The 20,785-nt window shown below is 36.2% G+C and overlaps 1 protein-coding gene across 5 annotated transcripts in view; it reads right to left on the bottom strand.

Annotated features, from left to right (window-relative positions):
* Positions 1 to 1,813: 1,813 nt before the first annotated feature.
* Positions 1,814 to 20,785, bottom strand: part of PIK3R1 (phosphoinositide-3-kinase regulatory subunit 1) — a 53,537-nt gene continuing 34,565 nt past the window's right edge. For 3 of the 5 annotated variants that reach the window (XM_027882266.1, XM_027882256.1, XM_027882248.1), the window contains exons 5-16: positions 20,020 to 20,151; positions 18,939 to 19,140; positions 18,664 to 18,743; positions 8,603 to 8,705; positions 7,836 to 7,934; positions 7,518 to 7,698; positions 6,932 to 7,057; positions 5,788 to 5,930; positions 5,339 to 5,515; positions 5,150 to 5,218; positions 2,697 to 2,867; positions 1,814 to 2,243 (exon numbers count right to left, since the gene is read on the bottom strand). In XM_027882266.1, coding sequence (XP_027738067.1) covers positions 2,054 to 2,243; positions 2,697 to 2,867; positions 5,150 to 5,218; positions 5,339 to 5,515; positions 5,788 to 5,930; positions 6,932 to 7,057; positions 7,518 to 7,698; positions 7,836 to 7,934; positions 8,603 to 8,705; positions 18,664 to 18,743; positions 18,939 to 19,140; positions 20,020 to 20,151 — 1,673 coding nt within the window. In that variant the 3' untranslated portion in view covers positions 1,814 to 2,053. Of the gene's footprint in view, positions 2,244 to 2,696; positions 2,868 to 5,149; positions 5,219 to 5,338; positions 5,516 to 5,787; positions 5,931 to 6,931; positions 7,058 to 7,517; positions 7,699 to 7,835; positions 7,935 to 8,602; positions 8,706 to 10,069; positions 10,604 to 12,211; positions 12,685 to 18,663; positions 18,744 to 18,938; positions 19,141 to 20,019; positions 20,152 to 20,785 lie in introns of those variants that run through there. The other 2 variants (XM_027882286.1, XM_027882276.1) reach the window with 2 other exon arrangements.

The raw sequence follows: 20,785 nt of genomic DNA, 5'->3' as shown, positions 1-20,785 counted from the left end.
ACCAGAGGTATTATGGGAGAACCCCAACGGTCTTGCTCTTTTGATTGTGTGCGCAACTCTCTCTAATAGTAATGGGTATTGCCTTTTGTAATCCTGGGGCAAGAATAAATTCATATTAATAAAATCTTTTCCAAGATTTCTCTGAAGTTTGTTACTTTATCAATCAGCAATGTTTCTTCAGTGGTCAGGACAATAAATAACCATTGCAAACCACAGACAGTGAATTATACCAGAATTACTAATAAATCTGGTTTAGTAGGATTCATGTATTTGTTTTGTTTGACTGAATCATAATTCTGTAAATCTCTGATGTTTTGAAATTATGAAACTGTTCACTTTGATACTTCCTCAGCCTAAAAGCTTCTGAAAGCAAGTACCATAGCCTAATCATTTTCAAAAAAAAAAAAAAAAAAGACATTTTCCAGCCTTAATTAGCTCTATATTGTATCCAAACATTCTCAGTAGAGGTGGAAGCATTTTTTTCCCACAATACTAATACAAAAAGCCCCTAGGTAACAATTAGAGAAACTTCCTTCATATGAAATGAAAATACCTTTACGTGCTGACAAAAATTCCGCCACAGGTCAAGAAGTCATTATTTACTGTGAAAGGTGGATTCATTCTGAGATCCAAACTATCTACACTCTACACTGCAGTAGCAAAATATCCCCATTTTTTCTGCAGTCACTATCAAAGAAGGATACACTATTTTTTTTTGTCTTCCAAAGACAAAGACAATTGTGACAAAAGTTCAAATGCTTCAAGAAGCAAATGTAGCATGGTACCGTATTCTAAAGATATCTCCGAAACAGTATTGTTGGATTCAGTGATATTTCGTAATGTTCATATATTTTTTATTGAATAAAGCAGCTTTGAAGCTTTTCAGGCACTGCCCAACAAAATATTTAGTCAAAAAAATTTTATGAACTTTTAAACTTTGAGCTAGTAGCTCAACATTCTATTTTTCTAAAGAAAATTGTAAAATATTTAATAGTTTAAATTCTGAAGCCAGCTCTTGCTGACTTCCTGTACATTAAAAAATAAACAAACAAAAAAACCAAACAAAAACTCTCTCAAAAAAAGCAAGCCCCATAAAACAAACAAGCAAACAAGAAAATCAGTAACAAAAAAATAATCAGGAAAAATATTCTCAGGCAAAAGAAATAACAAATAAAAGAAGACAAGGAAACAAGAAAGAAAAAGAAGCCCGTAGATATGCTTGAAAGAAGACTACAGCCTAAAGAAAATTCAGTATTGCATAGCATGGTCTAAGAACTCAGCTTTCAGCAAACAGAAAAGGGAAAAAAGCAGCAGTCTGGTATTGACAGTTTCCATCAATGCTAGTTAGTCACCCAGTACTATGTACATTATTATACACTGTATGCCACTGAAAAGTCCTGTTTTCTTCAGTTTTAAATATATTCTTAAAACAGGATTTTTAATCATCTAAACAAAACACTTCCTGGCACTTTGCTATTACAGTTACTCTGAACAACAGACTGTAACTGAAGTCCTTTTAAAGTGTCCCTTACAAATGAAAGTGCCATTCATTCTGCTACATATCATTCACTTAAAACCAAAAAAATCCACAATGCTGTATGTCTGGATCCACTGAGTGCAGCAACACCATTCCAAGTCAGGTCGTAACCACGAAATTCCAATAACTGAATGACACAGACCTCTTATACCTTGTGTCTGGATAACCCAAAGTTCTAGCTGGTAAAGCTTCAGAAGTGGTCGTAAACAAGCACCATGCTTAAAGGCCTCTACGTCCCTGCAGGGAGATCAGGTTTGGATTTTTCTTGTGTTTTAATTTTCTTAATTACAAAAAAAACCAAAAAGCACTTCAGATTACAAACATACATTCACAGCTTACTACTGTGATTTCTCCCACTGCAGTTGTGAAGGAAATCTTTAGTCCTGTCTGAAGACAGATAGCTTTGATACTGCAAATTCTTGAGTAAAGCTGAAAGGAGCCTTTTCTCTCCAGAGGCCTCAGTGTTGTCAAATCATTTCTTTAGAAAAAAACAAACAACCCGCAGTACTAAGATGTTCATCGCCTCTGCTGTGCATATACAGGGTAGGCTAGCGTGACATTGAGAGAGTCATTGTGCTGCACAAGTGATGTGTGTTGATAATGTAGCACCAGTTCTTTGAGCGAGTTGTACAAGTTATATGGCTCTGCAAATCCATACCCAGTGGGTGTTTTGTTTATCACACAGTGCTTTACTTCTCCATCCACCCTAAAAAGGAAGAAAAACAACCAGTTTTTAATTTGTGAGTACAGTAACATTGAGATATAAAATAAGGTATTGGCAATAAATCCTAAGATGCTAGTCAGTATATAGAATTCCTCTCTTCTGTGGTGAGAGAATGGTAAAAACCTGGGTTTAGTCCAAATTCACAACTGTCATGCAGCCTTAGGGAGGTGGCAGATAGGTAGGACTTAGCAGTTGCACTGAAAGGAGTACACCCATACTTTCGTTTCCCTTCTGAGTAAGGCTTATCTGTGGGAGTGGTACAGCTTGGAGCTGTATAGGAAATGGAGCAGCAAAGAGAATGGCCTCAGGACTTGCTGATGTGCTTCTAAGCCCAAAGGTCCAACAGGAATTATGCATATGCAAGTGTCTGTCTGCTCCAAGCTCGAGGTAGGCCCCTCAAATGTTGTTTACATCATTCACAAACTGGATACATACACAACAGAGCAGGCATAGCAGCCTTGTTTGCTGCTCTCTCGAACAAGGAATGTTCCATCTCGCTTTCCCCGCAGCAGATTTTCAGCTTGGCTTCTATTGATATTTCCCACATTCCATGTTCTCTCATCATGATGGGGCAAGTCCTCATCATCCTCTACCATAGAGTATTGGCTGTCAAAATTGGAAAAAAATGTGTTTGTGAAACACATAGCAGAGCAAAATCCACTAATTAAGTAGTCTCCATTTCATATTACTTACAAAAAAGAAAAAAAACCCCAGTGGTTAGTCCAGTGCCTCCCTGGCACTAGAAATGTAAACCAAGTAATATTGCACTGTTCAAACCACTGAATACAACTAAAATATAAGCTCTGTTTCTTATTTCTTTGAAGAACACTCATGTAAATCTGAAAAAGAATATAAAAAGATGCTGTGTTATTTTTCAGAACCTGCTGTGAGCACTCCAGTACTACCGTTGCTCACTATTTTGGTAAATAGCAAGCCCAACAAAATCAATACCCTCTGAGTCAGCTTGATTTCCAAAGATCAGAACACTTGGTCAGCAATGAAAAATCATGCAATGTATCAACTACAGCTGCTGCTTGAAGAAGCTTTGAGTAGCTGTACAGGTAGACAGGATAATTATTTATAGGGTAGATGCTTTTGTGGAAAGGATGCAGTAGTAGAGTGCTTTCTCTCTTTCTCCTTATTAAGCAGATTATGAGAAGAGCATATAATAAAGGGCCTTTTCTACCAAATCAGCTACTGAGTATACAGCTGTTTCAGAGTTACAGAGAGCCCTCTGGAGCCCACCATGAAAGAAGATGCATCTGATTCGGTTTTGTGGACATCACTTCGGTATTGTGCAGCTCCAGAGCTCCCCATTTCCCCAGCCGCCTGTACTGGTGGGCCCTGCCTCTCCTGATCAGCTTGCAGTCAGTCTGTGTTTGGATAACGCATTTATTCTCTCTGTAATAGGTTTTTAATTTGTTTTATGAAAAGATGACCTCTCACTCATCCATGATTCTGTCTTTCTGAAGATACTTGGCGTAGTCTACAGAAAGCAGCAATCTCAACAGAATTCAATTTTCATAAAGAAAAAGGGTTCTTCTGTTTCAGGTAACACTCTCTTCAGGTCCCTTATACCCTTATACTCTTTTGGCCTGCATGACAGTCAAATACATTCAGTAGTGGCTCTATTTTCAATCTAGAGAGTGTAATTCCTGTTTTTTATCTTGCTCATTATATTGCTGTTTGGGTTTTTTTCTGCATTACAACTTCAGAAAAAGAGTCATCAAAAGTTCAATTTTTCAGCAGTTACCAGGATCGCTGGCAGGGAGTCACAGAGTGAGAGAAAAGGAAGATGTTCTTTAAACAGCTTCATTTACTATTTTGATGTTACACTAAAGTCATGGTGTGGCATTATTCTTTCTCTACTGTTTAAGTAATAGGAATACTTCTGGGAACAGGTGGCTAGATATTTTACATAGTAACATCTTTGAATTGTCCTAATACTCAGAAAACAACATGGCTTTAAATCGTGTATGTCATTTTTATCTCCTGCTTCTACCACAGCAGATAAGCACAATTTCTAGGATAAGAGACTCAATAAACCAAGCCAAATTAAAATAGATGTAGACAAGGCTAGAATGTAAAACCACTAAAGAGTCATTGTCAGTCTGCTGCTTTTGTTGTATATCTAACCAAGCAGCATAAAAGGCATGCATAAGAAACTACATAGGCAGAAAATGTTTGTACAAATATTACTGAGACAACTTTCATTTTCTATTTGTTCATTCTTCACTGTTATTACACTTCAGATATTATTTTGTGTCCTGCTTTTGCTGTGTTCACAAAACCCAAGTGCTTTTTGCTTTTTTTCCAGGAATGAAATGAAATGCATTTATTAGCCTATCCCCGTATACTAAATTGCTTGAAATGACAGAATACTATACATTTTCTGGAAAAATTAAATAGATCACAAAACCAGAGAAGGACCACTCCTCAGCATATACAAATTTATCATCTCCAACAGCAATGTGATATACTCATGTGGGTACCACTACAGGAGATAAGAATGTGGTACCAACAGTAGAAATTCAGAAAAAGGCTGCTCATGCCTAAGAAACCTTCTTAAGAATTTGTCAATCCATATCACATCTCTCTAAGGTACTAACACCTCATGAACTTAATTTTGCTGGTAAGAATGTGACACAGGTTACATTTCAGTGCTTTGCTATAGTAACTTGATTATACACTTCCTGAAAAAATGGAGTAGGGAGTGAGACAGCATCCTTTCCAGTACTTGCATTATGTAAGCTGTCATGTCTTAACAGTGTGCATTGTTAGTAGGCTTGAGATTTCCTCTGTGCGGTCCAAGAATTAAATATGCTTTATCTCACTGCTGCGTAAGATGATTTGAAACACCAGAAATATTTAAGTCTTTCAATACTTACTCTTCTGCATTTTCATTTCCAAGCCATTCATTTAGCTTCTTTTGCCGAACACCTTTTTGAGTCAGCCACCTGGACAATAATTGTAAATAGAATTAATTTTTAGTCACAAAAGTTGGATACCATTAAATAATAATAATAAAAAAAAAACCAAACAACTTCAACTCCAATTTTTTAATTCATGATACTCACATCAAGTACTGATCTCTTGTCTTCCTCAGCTGAATGAGGTCTGGCTTAATGCTGTTCATACGCTTGTCTATTTCTCTATATTCAGCTGCTTGCTTCTTTAAATCTTCTTCTAATCTACGCCTGCTGTCCACAATTTCACTTATCCGAGACTTCAGTTTTTCATAGTTGTGCATAATTCTGGATGGAATAATGTGGTAGGTTAAACTCTGATCTCTTCCTCATAACTTTATAATCTGCTATTTAGACGTGTAGACATCTAAGAGAACAGATTACTTCTCTAGATGTAGCTATATATTTCACAAGTTCACTTGTACCCTTATTTGAGGCTTCTTTGCTTACAACTGAACAACTTTAAACTTGTCATCTTGCTTCAGTTTCAGGCACACCTATACTTGGCAGTTTGTTTTTTCAAAAATCACACAATTTGACATGCAAACCCAAATACTAACCTCTGTATTTCTTTTTCATTTCCTTCCCGTTTAAATTTTTCAATGTACTCCTTACTGTATCTTTCTTGTGTTTGGCACTGCTCTTCGAATATTTTTATTGTTTCATTAAATGCCTCAATAGCTGTTCTTTTCATTTGAATTTCCTGAAAATAAAGTAATTGTTGTTACAGTTGATATCAGACAAAAGCAGAAAATTTATTGGCTTCTACCACAGAAACACTTCAGTATGTTGTAAAACAAGACTTCAATATCCTTTTACCAAAAAGGCATTCTGCAAAGCCTTATGACAGAGAGACAATAGGCTTGTGCAAAAGGCTATCATGATAGGCTTTCCATAGTGAGGTTTATCAAGAAAGTAAAACTGCTAGAAAAAGAACCAGTTACAATCTTTGCTTTGTATAAATAAATTTTATTTGTAATGCTTAGAGCCGTATGGCAGTACCCTTTGCCCTTTGCACCAACTAATGTCCTTAGGGGTATAGCTGGCTTTCGGAAACAAAGGCGTAAGATACTGGCCTGAACAGGTCTCAGGAGATCATCTAGCCTATCGCGCCACTACATACCAAGTTGATAGTCAAGTCATTCAAATTAAAGTTGCCAGAAGTTCTCCACTTTTCTTCAAATACTTTTAGGTTTATTTCCTGCACATTTCAAGAAGCAGTCTTGCTTCTGAATCTGTAAAGCCACACTAATTCACTGGCACTTCAAGATGTGGCTAATAACTGATTAAGCTGAAAGGAGGACAGAGGTAGCTTGTCATTCCTGCACTGTGTCTACACACGTCATCTCTCTGTCCTGCACATGTAAATCAGACCTTTCAAAAACTAATAATAAAACGTAATGCTTCCTTGCAAACTTGCCTTGAAAACCATAACTTAGTTTCATGAGCAAAAGTGCTGGTAAATCCAGGTAGTTATGCACTTGGTTTGGATGGAGTTGTCAGACTTGAGCACAAGGTGGTTAAGTTTACAGGTGATGGCTGTTCAAACACAAGCAAGCAATTGTACTAGTCTGAGCAAGTGTATGAGGGCACTGGCAGTGGTGGCAGAAAGGAGGAGTAGAAAGACGGCAGCAAGAATTCACAATAATATTTTTTAAAATCTACAAAGTCTTCTGGTCTCCCTTTGGTTCAAATATAGCTCACCTGAGACGTTCTTGTGTAGTCTTCATAGAGTCTGTCATATTCTCTGCTTTTTTCTTGGAACTGGGTATTATATTCATGTAATTTCTTTCCCACTGCTTCAATGCTATCCTCCTTTACAACTTGATCCTGGAATGATGAGCAGAAAGATATTCCATAAAGAACCAACTGTATTGCAGAGATTTTCCGGATAAAACTACTTAAAAATGCCTGGATAATTACATGGAAATATGATTCCTCTTTCTTCAATGCAGAGATAATACTAAATGGATAATATGCAAATGAGAAATCAATGATTAAAAGAAAATCTGTATTGCAAGTGTCTAGCTTTATACTGAAAATTATATATTCTATCATTGAATGGAATATTTACTAAGATATTTATTTCTTAATAATGTATCTGCAGTATTTAAATTTTCAAATTTACATGCAAAGTGTGGAGTACTTTTTAAACAAAAATATCAGGTTTTACACACACTTTATTTTTTGACAGATTTACAGAACTGAAGTTCTTAATGATAAATGACTTCTCAGCCTGCAGTAATTTCTCTGTATTTAAGTGAAACACAAAGAAAATAGACTAAATTACCTGCTGGTACTTAGATACAGGATACAGTAATTTTACATCCAGTTTAGGATTATACTGGGCTAGAGATTCATTCCGGTAGTGGTTTATTAGCTCGACCACAGAGTTGAAAGTTAATGGGTCAGAAAAACCATATTTTCCATCTCGATGAAAAATTTTGATTAATTTGTTATTTCCTCCTTTCCTGCAAATACAGTATGTTGAAAAGTTAGGCATACTTCAAGTACTACTTCCTAAAGCACGCTGTACGTTAAATGTAGTTATTGCACTTTATCAAGTAATACTTTATCAAGTATTACAGATCTATGTAACTAATCTCACCTTAGAGTAAGTGTGTAGTCCCCATGCATTTTGGTTGAAGCATCTCGTACCAAAAAGGTACCATCAGCAGTGTCTCGAAGCTTCTCATTTACTTCTTCCCTAAAATGAAAGCAAAAGTAACCAATCATTTAAGTTACTTCTTACACATTCATTCTCTTGCCGTGCCCTAAATTCTTCTGGTTTAGAACAGGTGGGTTTTAGAAGCCTTCTAGTTCTCCATATTAATAAATACAATTATTCAATAGCTCATTTAAAGTTTCTGGAGAAAACTGGGATATAAAAATGGCATACTCTGTCCTCTCACTGCTGGACAAAATTATTATTCATACAAAGGTCTTTCTGCTTGTTCATACAAGCCTGTATAATTGGTGCATTCAATGCTGGCCTAATGTACCTATATATAGTACAGTTAAAAATGTTGCTAATATATGGTACTTGTTAGTCTGATTTGTTAACTATTATGCCTACAGTTGGGGTTTTGGATGAAAGACAAGAAAATATTTATTTCTTGCTGCTGTCCTTTCATGCTAGTGTTTCATATAGCTATCTTAAAGTAACAGAACCATCATTTGGCATACTACATTTTAACTGACTGCCAGTAACTTTTTAGTCACGTTTGGAATAAAACCAGCTATAGTATGTTTGTGTTGGAAAATATCCTAAAAATGGCTAAATTTTTTACACTTGAAGCATAATACATATACACAGAATAGCACAGCAAGAACATCAAGCCAAATATAAGAAATATATGTCTTGAGCTGATTTACCTTGAGATATCTCCCCAGTACCACTCTGCGTCTTGTAATGACATGTTGTTATTCATGCTATTGTTAGTTACAGTATTAGGTTTTGGTGGCTTAGGAGGCAGGGCTGCAAATGAAAGGGGGGAAAAGTTGATTATAACTCACTGAGAACACGACCATATATTCCTTGAACTCACATGAGTTCTATGATTCTATGAATGAGGAAAAAACCAAACAGAGTTCTCCATCACTAACAATTTTTAAAAGACATTAGAGGAATCAAGATACTGTACTGAAAACAAAATAATTCAAAATAAAGTTGTACTGTTTCAAAAAACTGTTACTCTTGTAATAATGTATTTTAAGAAAAATATAACAGTAAACTCACCTCCTCCCCCTGTGAAGAAAGCATTTGAGAAAAAAAATCTGAAGTTTGCTTTTACCTTCTTTCACTACCTTCAGGTGAACACAAATAATAAAACATGACAAATTTTTTTTATCCTCCTATGTAAAGATCTTAGACAAATTTTGCTGCTTCCTTACCTAGAAGCTGAGTAATAAAAAATGCAAACCCACAGCAATACTGTATATTTGAAAAAGGATTGGCTTTTTGTGATGGTGTGCATTCTGTGCAATGATATGCAAAAAAAAAAAAAAAAAAGAAAAACCCCAAAGCAACAGTTTAAGAAACCCATCTGTGACCCAAATATCTCTTGTGTTAATCTTATTATTCTACAGAATAAATTGTGTTCAAATGCCAGGACTGATTAAAAGCCACATCCCCCTTTTCTCAATGTCAAAGCTGCATACGTATACCAGTGGGTGCCAGAGAAGATATTGCAGCCCTGACTTATTAACAAGGGGGACTACATTGGAATCAGCATTAAATATCAACTCAGCTCTTTCAGTTCTCCAGTAAGTACATCGTTCGTATCCTGTATAGTATGACCAGACTCAAAAGACAATGTTTTTAAAGTTATAATGAATATCAGGATGGTATAATATTTTCATATAATATGAAAAAAATGGTGCTATAACAGGTATTCAGTTAATACTGCTAGATTTTAAAACTGTTTTTCCTTAAACAGTCCAAATCAATGATTTATAATCACTATTTCAGGAAATCAGAGTGTTACCACAGCATCTCCTTTTAGCCACAGTGTGGAATAGAGATAGCAAAAATAATAATAAAAGAAATTCAATTTTTTAAATGATATAATAGCAGGACTAGAACTACCTCTGACATAATTTAAAGAGACTATAAACAGGTAAATTCATTACAAATTCAATTAAATAAGCAGACAGGTATATGTTAAGATTCTAATTACTACAACCATGCACTAAACCACAATTTCCTTCTAATTTATGAAAAAAAATAATATTTGTGTCAATAACAAAGTAAAGAAATCCTACATATCCAGTAACAATTTTTCAGCAGCTATTGCAAAGACCAAAATTATTAAGTCTTCTATAATAAGACTGCAGTTTTACCTGGTGGATCCATTTCTATGTAAAACATCAAGTCTGTGCCACAACTTATATCTGTCTTAGGATATTCTATATCCAGTTCTTCCATATTCCAAACAGTATTGTACATTTGTATGAGTTTCACTGAGTAAGCTCAGATAAAAGAAAACAGTCAGGCTTTCTTTGTAATGGTGTCTTGGAATTCATTTTAAAACCTTTAAGGGGCTGCAATGTAACCTATTACATCATAATCCTCAGCCAATCATGTCAAAATAATGTCACCAAACCACTCCTGCTTCCTCATTTTGCTCTACATTAATCTTAAAACAATTTCAGTTTTGGAAAGAATCTACATTTAGCAGAACTGCAATATAAACCTGGTATTACACACAAAAGGAGTGAGGAGACTCTCTGTGCCCATCTTCCCAGCTCATTTTCCTGACTTAGCAGCATGGTACAGTCCAATCCTCGCAGAATGACAAAAGGCTGATATGCTGCAGCACGTAGCTCTTGCACATATGCACAGACACACAGGATAGCTCCATTTAGAAGCAGGTCAGTCACATCTTAGTTGCATTCTCCAGCTTGGATGCCCGAAGTTTACCATTCAAAAAGCTTTTAAAGGATTCTGGACCTACTGTACATATTAAAGATGCAGAAGGGAAAAGAGCAGGACTTTGTGTATGTCCATTACACACTCATTTTAGACAAACACACAGAGACACATATATATCTCTCCACATAGTGAAATACAGATTATGTTTTTAACCTGTGTGGATTTCTATTGTTTTAATGGGCACATAGGTCTGATATTATTACACAAAATGTGCTTATTATAGAGATGTCTTCCTCTCATCATTATGTAACAAAATGCAGTTCAAATCAATCTAGATTAAGCGATTTTGAAATCTAAAACCCAAATATTTTAATCTTCGCAAATTTGCTGAAAACATGGAAGAAAGTCAAAACTGAGCAAGATCTTTAAAAGTGTTTTTGCTGTCTGTCAGGATACAAAAAGATTTAGTCTGCATTTTCCATGGTTTCTCTACCTTGTTCTCACTAAAATATTTATCAAGTTAATTGTTTTTAAAAGCAAGAGTCCCTTGTCAGTGTCTCCTTCATCACTTGACTTTATATCATCAGTATCCTCCTACCATTTAGAAATATTCCATCTTAACTCCCCGCATCAGTGACTGTAATTCTCTCCCATCTCTTGGAAGAAACATGCACAGTTAAGTCCAAAGCAGAACGCTATGTGAAGTATTGTGAATGTTTTATACTTGCTATAATCTATAGGGGGAGAAAATCAGAGACCAAAAATAACCACAACAAAACTAGCTGTAGCAACTATTTGTGTCTGCATCATAAGAAATTCTGGAGCAATTGAAATGTGCTCTATCTTAGAAATGTTAATTAAAAAAATTAACACAATTTATATGCTTCCCAAATATTTCACATGTTAATCCCTGCCTTCCTTCCCCCTCACACCCTGCACTGTCTGTGCCCCTCAGCAGGTTACCCCTTTCAGACAAGCCTCAACATATAAGAGTGTATGTGGAGTACCAAAATATACAAAAAGGTGCATGCTAGTTTGCTTCATATATTAATAAGCTTAAATTCTTTCTGAAGTAGACTCTCCCAGTTTAGGTAGATATGTTCCAAAGATTCCTGTCATTTCCAAAATGAAACAGGATACTCAAAATCATCCCAGACGCAAGTCTAAACACTGAACTTGGAGGTTTAGCCCACCTGCTACCCAGACAGTTGAGTTGCCAAGGTAATTATTTAAATTAAGCAACAAAGATTTCCTATGAAGAGTACATTGCTGCATTTAGGTCTCATGTGGGATCAGTAAGATTTTATTCCACTGAATAAAGACTTTAAGGAAAAATTATTTCACTAGGGTTTCACTGGTGGCCAAATTTACGACTCAACAAACTTGTATAACCAGGTTAGTGCTCAGCTCAGACTAGATTAGCCTGCAGGTTAAGAAAAGACAGGAGGCAGATAGGCTATTCCCCATTCCATAGATAACATGGAGAAGTTACTGAAGTACTTTAATTCATGTGTCTTAAGACCACTAAAATTCTACCTGGTAATCAGTTACAGTATGATACTTCCATAAGATGATGAAGCAAACACACACAGAAATTCAAAATCACTTACTTTGTAAATTATGCATTGCAAATGATCGTCCTTGTAATACTGTCGGAATATATAATCCAATATTGGTTTCCTCTTATAAAAATTTGTCTTAGAAGAAAACACCCGAAACCTCCTTTTACTAGGAAGCTTTTTTGAAGCAATGAAGAAAAAAAAATTCTGAAAAAGAGAATGCTCTTCTTTCCAACCAGTGATCCATAAAAATCCCTAAAAACCCTGCAATATGCAGTGAGAAAATCCAAGCCTTCTCTCTCTTCTTAACTGCTTAAAGCTCTGTGCTGTGCAGAAGGTATCCACTTACTCTAGCTCATCATTAAAAAGTGCACCTGACTTCACACTGTGGGGAAAAAAAAAAAAAAAAAAGAAACCACCACCCTCAGTAGCTTGCACGTCTCTCTCAGATAAAGATCTCAGCTTCATGATTAACTTGGGTAGGTTCAAATATTTGCTGAGCCAGGGGTTTCAGGTGGGGGAGGGGACCCAGATTCAAAGTAAAAGTTATCATCAGCTAACAAGTGGCCAATGCAGGACTAACTTTCTCATTTTAGCTAAGTAAATGAGAAGAGCATTGTAAAAGGCCTTAAAATAGTCTCCAGCACTGAATGCTGCACACAGTATTGAAAATGAGAAAAGCACCATGAACAGCCAAATACAGGAAATGGCTAACTGGGAAAAAAAAAGGGAGGGGGGGGATAAAAATTATCCTTGAAAAGAGCTGCATCTCTGGGAGCAAGCAAAATAGCCTGCTTGCAAGTACAGCATCACCTCCTACACACTTATGCTGGATCACAAATACAGGTGCTGCTTCAAGACCCTAGTCTGATCCTGTGAGGCTTTTTATCTAATTCCTGTAAAGTAAAAATACTACAAAAACCACCTATCTGTATCCATGGTGTTTTCCAGTAGGTAAGATTGTTCATTTTTTGGGAAGGCAACAAGGAAGAGTTTTAGGTCAAATTTATTTACCTTGTCTTAGTGTTTGGTGGAGACCAAACTTGCTAAAGGAACAGAGCAGCAATTGAAGAGCCTGCTCTCCTTTGCCTTCTTTGCGAGATAAAATGCTATGAGAAAATAAATTCAAAGTGAAAGGAGAAGCAGACACATTCAAAGAAAGAGAGAAGGGGATTAATATTTTCCTCCCACTTGTTGCAAATAGTGAGAATTTCTAATAACTGCGTTGTTTCAGATCTTCTTATTGCTCCTTATGGCAGCCAAATAGCATCAAAAATTTTGCCTCCCTAATACTTCACCTTCTGAAATACTCCTAAAGTTCCAAAACATCACTTGTACCTAATAATGAAATGCCAAACATCTGCAGTATATTTTTGATGTTTTGCAGTTGATTGATTAGCTTCACCTATAACAATCCCTTGCTTCTGTAGTTTTAGCCTTTGCCTAGTTGAACAATTGTCAGTTCTAAATATAATTTAAAGCAGCAGAGTCTAAAGGTTGAGCCTACTTCAAGTGGAGAAGGAAACCTGTGTTTCTGAACTAATCCAACTTCAGACTGTAGCTGATATGCCTCTTTACTGTTAAAATTATGGAAGAGGTTGAGAAAACTTCTTGGTTTATAGGGCCACAATGCAGAAGCATATTCTGAAAGGAGAAAAGACAACCCAAACCTGGCTCACTGAATTTTTTAATCTTTTGGAAAAGCACAGGTATCCACAAAGAGATAATGAGTTCCTAGTTATCCTGCAGAAGGGAATCGAGTGTCTTATTCAAAAAAAGCTACTGGGATGCACACGCTTATATTTTTAAATATTGCCCTCTCTTAACTTTTTATTGAAATTTTGAAACCTTCGGTGGTGTGCATTTAATCTGCAGCAGATTATTACCTGAAGTTACACTCACAGTGTTCTTCTATCAATTTTACATATTTTTTTCTATGTTTGAAGCAGGAAAAGAACTGGTCAGATTTGACATATATGTTACACATGCTTACATACAAAACCACACACATGCACGTATCAATCTGTAGAGAATTCTAGTAGCTTTTATCAAATACTTCAAAGCAGGTATCGAGAAACATAAAGTACAGGCTAGTGTCAAGACTTAAAGCAGTACAGCATCCAAAGTACGGTGGTTAACCAAACATTTTGCTTTCCGTTAGATCAGGGATAAGGCCTGATTTTTATTAGCTTAGAAGGGGAGCCCTCTGCTGGGTGAACCAAGGACGCACAATATCCCTCCCAGCCGTGCGGCATTCGCTTTCCCTGGGACAAACTGCCTTCTGCGTGCTCCAAACCACCCTCGGTGCTGCTGAGAGTCCAGCCAAGACTGTGGCCCGATGCAAAAAAGTCCTGAAAAAGGACGGCACTCCTACACATTAGTTTATGTCCCCAGGACACTACCAACAGGACTATGGTCTCAGCCTGACCACTGCAGCAGTACAGGGGAGCTCTGAGTTTAATTCTAAGAGGAACTGGATCAGCCTTTACAATGCTCCAGTCCAGCTGTTTTGCTACCCACCCTTGCTAACATTCTGTGTAGCTAAAAGTAAAGCGTCTGCACCTTGGTGATACTGCCATGACCTTCACCCAATCCCCAAAAGGTGAGCAGTTACTTGTAAGGCAGCCTTACTACCTCACTAATTCTTGATCCTCTGAATAGTAAAACCTACTTTTTCAGGCTTAAAACTACAGTATTTCACAGTTGGAGCACTTATTTACAACGTTATGTACAAGCCTGAGAAACTGGGATAAACTGAGATGAACAACTCAGATAAAGCATCTCAGCTTGAGTCAGTGCACAGGCTATTAGAGGCTTTGATTCATCCATACAACCAGGTAGCTCTTTCCTGCCTCTGCAATTGCTTTTCCTCTACTCTTCACCAGTAATGCTACCAGCTCTCCACATCCCCTTGCTCACTCACCACATGCCCCTTACTCTTTGCCTTCCTAAAACAGACCTTAATCTCACACACCCAAAGCTCCTCTGCACTCTTTAACACCCCCCAACCCCAGCAAGGACTCCCATCTCCCTGAACTTCCCATGAAAAATCACCTTCCAACTCTTCCAAGACCCCACCTTTCTCTGTATGACCTGCCTTCCCACTACTAGTGCCAAAATTACTGTGCTGCCCCAAGCACCCACTGGGCCCCACAGACAACTCTGAGATCTGCATCCAGGGCAGGCCTCCTCCAAACAGGAAAGCCAGGAGCCTGTATGATCCCAGACAATCAACCAAAATAAACCCTCCTGTCTATAAATATATAGCCTAATATAGACTATTTTCCAGCGTTTATCTTCACAACTCTGAATAATCCATGAGACTGTGAGACAAGATACTTGATTGCCTTCTGCAGGATAAGCAGCACTGTTTGCTGAAATCTATTACAATTAAGGTTTCTTCTAGAGTTTGAATAACATATTTAGAGACTTGCACTTTGTTGTTCACTGAAAAATCAGCATTACTCTTTAAATTAAAGCCTGTGCAGCTGTACATCAAGTTGGGGTGTTCAAATGGGATAGGAGATCACCCTGTTTGCCCACCACCACCATCTTTGGGCTTTCCTACTGATAAACTTGAAGAATGAGATAGGAATCAGAAAACTGACCTAGTTTTCTCCAGCCTTATTTTTCTTTCAACATTACTTTTTCTTTGCCTCCTAACCAAGAATCCACGATTCTATGAACAGTTATTATAACTTTAGTACTTTAACTATTGTAAGCCCTATTCTAATTCACAAATGCAGAGTTTGCTGATGAACACTATGACAGAGGAAAAAAAACCAATCTGATTGTTCTGTGATAAATCAAGTAAAGGTGTAGAGGTAGTTTCCTATTTTGAATTACGGCATGCAAAGCATCATTCTAGCTAAAATATGCCCAACTAAGCCCAATTTAAGATACAGTAAGATATTAGGTCCAGTTGCTTTCTTTCTATTGTTCCCAGGCAAGAAGAATAATTAGTGGGTGATGCAGTAAGAAGAACCCCCACATTTGTGCAAAGATCTTCTCGCTATTCAGATCATTATCTCCAACGTTACATTTAATATCTCTATGTACTGCATAAGATACCACTAAAACTTCATGCATAGCTTGTTTTAGACAGAATGTTCTCATCTTATCAGAGAGAAGTAAGAAAGCAGGAAGCCATCACTCCAGCCTGTGAAAAAGAGAAGAAATCTGGCAGCAATGGCTTTCCTGTTATCATTTAGTTGTCACGACATTATTTTCAACATGTAAAATTCTTTCTGCTTAAAACCACTTAACTTCTCCACTTGTAAAATTCTACTAAAGACTGTAATTCTCAAAACAGTTGTACGACAAATAAGACATATTTCATTGGAATCTTCCTTTTATTACAATGCTTCTAAACAATCTTTATGCCAAATCAAGCCACTACAAACAATAATCTCAAAGATGACAATTCTGAAAAACACATCTTAAGAGTCTTCTATGAGAACTGTAAAAACAGACTACTTCAGATGTTCAGGTCAGTGAGGATTTTGCTGTGGAAAATGGACTCAGGTCCTAGTCCTGCAAATTTACAGAACATTATATGAAGATTCAGCTTTTGAAAGTTATGCAAACCCTTTACAAGCTTAACAGCAGAGGCTAGCTAACCATAGATTACAAAGCCTGAAAATTTTTACCTAAGTTATTTGTTGGCATATTAATAGATGTGCAAATGTTCTACTAAAAAAACTTTCCACTAGACAGGATGGACACTGAAGTGCACAGAGAAGGAGTCCTGGTTTTGTAACAGAACACATGAAAAATACAGGGTGAACCCTCAAAATAAATTACTGCAATCCAAAATATTAATTAAAGCAGAACTAATATTATACACAATTAGGTGTTTGATTATAATTATTAACAGTTAGTGTCACATGCTATAAACCTGATGGACATTTGTTCAATCATCCTAATCATATTCTCAAGATGACTAGACTCCTTGTCCTCATTAGTAGTTCTAACATCACCACCTTTCAACTTTTATACTTTCCTCACATGAAGCAACTCAGAAATGCAACCAAGGGATCTCTTAAGTGCAACTTATAAAATTCTTACTTTAAAACTTAATAAACTGTCAACCTTATGTTTTTAACCTCGCAATCAGTGCCTCTGGACATGTTTATTTACATACTCTAAAGCATTTGCAAATGTACAACTATAAAAATGCTATTAACATTAGAATATTGGAGGACTTAATATCTATTTTGCTTTTTAAGACTTATAATGTATGACAAAGAAAATAATTCTTTATCAATTAACAGCTATTTGCTGATTATTAAAACAGGATGAATTGTCATTTAAAAGTCTGGACTCTCCTACTTATGAAGACTTAGGAAGAAAAACACTCAGTAGTTCTGGAAACACCTGCTTAACTCTTTTGACAAAATGTAACAAAACCAAATATGTGTAAACTAGTTGAAAATGGATGTACAATAAATGTTAGAGAAAGTTCCCTAACTATAAGAGCTGGCAAGATGAGAAAAGCCTTTCAACCAAAGCAGTAGGAACAAAAATTTTAGCTATTTTAAGTTAATCTTCAATAGCTGATGAAGGGGTTTATACAATGTGCCTACCTGAAATACAAGAAATAAAGCATTTTTCTGCTGCTGTGCTCTAGCTTTTCAAATCTCAGCCAGCCCTACAAATCCTAATTCCGTGAACTTCACTTTGTACTTTGAATAGAGAGATAGGAAAGCTACAGGTTGTCCAGTGTTCTGTTCACCATAACCCTATCCTCTGTTCAGATATTCTTTGTAAATAAGCTGTGAAATGAATTGCTTTGAGCTAACATGTAAAGTTCCCTGCGTTAATAATTTCCTTTGCACATAGTCAGCAACTACGCCTTGCTTTTATCAAATATTTGATTCAAACCCAGTGATTTTGCATAAATTAGAGGTGGGTTTTACTGTTTGTTGACTAAATTAGATGCTAACTTACAGAATCAATGCAAGTGTTATCTATCTTTCCTGGAGGGCTCTTAATATATTTTGCAATATTTATGTTATTACCAATAAATAAATCTTTTGAGTATCTGGATTAAAATATATATACATATAAATAAATGGGGAAATTTTACTTTCTTCCAATATCTCTATGGGGCATAGTATTTCTAAGAAAATTCACCCAGGAGTAAATGGAATGCTCTGTAAACCGTCCAGAATTAACCACTCCATCACTGTAGGATAGGCATTCTATTGGTTTACAAGTCTTAAAAAACTACAAATTCCTATTTGCTGTTTATTGAAAGTGAAATGAAAGTTCTAAAGGCTCTACAAACTATGGCTATTAAAATGATTTTAATGAAAAAGACAACTTCTTATGAAACAAACATTGCTCATCACATAAAATAGACAACTTCTACTTAGTTCTGTATTGTACACTTTTGCTTTGCATTAATTTTTATTAAAAAAGAAAAAAACTATTTACTGTTCCTAAGTTGAATTTCACTATTTAAGCAGATGGTATATAACTTCAATTAAAAATATTTTTACCTGGTACAGGCTGTCTCTCATTCCATTCACTTGTGATTAAAGCTTCCAGGATTTTTATGTGGTGTTCTGTATTATCAGAGCTGCAAGAGATGGATCAGGCAGTAAGAATTAGGTGAAATGCAAACGTTTACTTTAGAATTATTCAAAAAACATTGCAAAAATTTACAAAGCCCTCACGTCAGAAATAGGGTCAGAAAATTACTTAATTAAACTTATTTTTGTATATAACTAACCCATATTTGCAGAAGAAAATATGATAAAGATGACCCACATACCTTGTGATCTGGAATCTGAAAAGCAGAGGGCTGAAAATTTCAGCCAGAGACCTTGCATTCAAAAGATTTCTGCTGGAGGCTTGACAAACTCTGAGGAAATGTTTGAGCAAATACTGGAGTGTGAGCCAATATTGGGGAGGTATATTTGGAGATCTGATGAGTCTCTTCAGCAACTGAGCATACTCCTCTGAGCTCTGTACTTCTGCAAGCAAACAGATAAAAGGCTCTTGAAATCAGCACAGGAACATTCAAGTAAAATGAAACTAGATGAGACTTCTTTAGAAGCATCAGTTTTACAGAAGAAAATAATTCTGTCCTTCATTAGCGCCGTAAGATTTCTTTCATCTTTTAAAAAGTAGGGTGCTCAGAGCAGAGTGAAGAACAAGTATTTAAAAGTCGAATGGAAACAGATATGCATTTTGGTTAGAACCGCAATATGTTCAGAGTGTACTGGTAGAAGTCTGTCTTGTGTTTAGCGTTACACATGATTGGGTAATTTAGAGATGCACTAGATAAGTCTCACAGGTGCTGTTCTAACTTTGAAGGTTACCAGTAACAATATCCTGTCCTGAGATATATAACAGAATACTTGGCCCACGTGCTGAAAGACTGTAAGACATACTTGTTTAAAATGACCACTGTAGATGATGAATCTCACATGTATTTCTCACTTCATAATCTGCAACTCCCAATGTAACACAGCACTCCATGACCTCTAATACATTTACTTTGTCAGCACTGATAAAAAGTTAAAAATTAGCTTTCTGCATACAGATAAGTCCTTGATTTTTTCCCTCAGTTCTTCTATAATATTTCTACTTACTAAAACAAAGAGAAGTGTGTAATCCCTTATATTTTCCATTACATTTACATAAATAAGTAACTGAATAATGCAGAATAATGTCTAGTTCTGAACTGAAACAGCTTTCATCAAAAGTGGTGAAGATATTCACAATTTCTGAGATGCTTCCACGTTGCTCAGAATCTTCCCTGTTCTGTGAGCGACAGCTGGACCACCAGATATTCAGAATTCTAATAAAAGCTTTTTTGTTTGACATTTGAAATAATGTGATAATCATACCTTGAGCTACAGAAATCATGTCACTGTGAACAGCTGCTGGAATGATGGGATTTGGCAGGTCCAGGATATACCTCTTGAGAACATCTGATAAAGTATGCACATCAAATGTCTCTAAATCTAATGAAGAGGCATCTAAAGGGAAAGAGCAATATGCTTTTTAGACTTCGGAAACTGGAAAAAATATACAAAGGTCATTATATCAGAGCTTCATAATAAGCCAAAATTGCTAACTTATATCTGGTTTATGGGGGACAACTCATAAGAAAGAATGTAAGACACCAAGAAACGTATTTGAAACTAACAACATACGGTGTTCAACACCATGTCCAGGCCTTTGGCATGTGATGAACCAAATGGCTTCCACAGCTGCATGTGGCCTTCTGCCACATACAGGCCAGGGCTGAACTCAGAGTAACAATAGTGACTTGCTGCGTGTTGGAAATGTAATGGAACATCAGAATATTTTTAATAGGTCTCTCTCTGTTTTATGTGTAAATATTTTGTGTAAGAAGTAAGTATTAATCAAAGGTTTGGTCAAATGCCACTTCTCTACTGGTAGCTACTTCTATTATGACTGAAAGTTTGATTGACAACTTGGGGCTACAAGTCTGTAAATATTTATGTGAGTAAGTTGAAACAAATATACATTTGTAGAACTTTGCTTGGTGTTTTATGCAGCTGTTAGGATTTATCTTGTAGAATCTGATACCCTTCAAAGATAGTTATGACTTGGGATAAGGTTTGGGAGTGTCACACAAAGGAATAT

Source organism: Empidonax traillii, unplaced genomic scaffold, assembly GCF_003031625.1.
Source record: "Empidonax traillii isolate 1590-97213 ecotype Southwest subspecies unplaced genomic scaffold, ASM303162v1 scaffold8:size5222938, whole genome shotgun sequence".
Classification (NCBI taxonomy): domain Eukaryota; kingdom Metazoa; phylum Chordata; class Aves; order Passeriformes; family Tyrannidae; genus Empidonax; species Empidonax traillii.
This window is presented reverse-complemented; position numbering and strand designations above follow the sequence as displayed.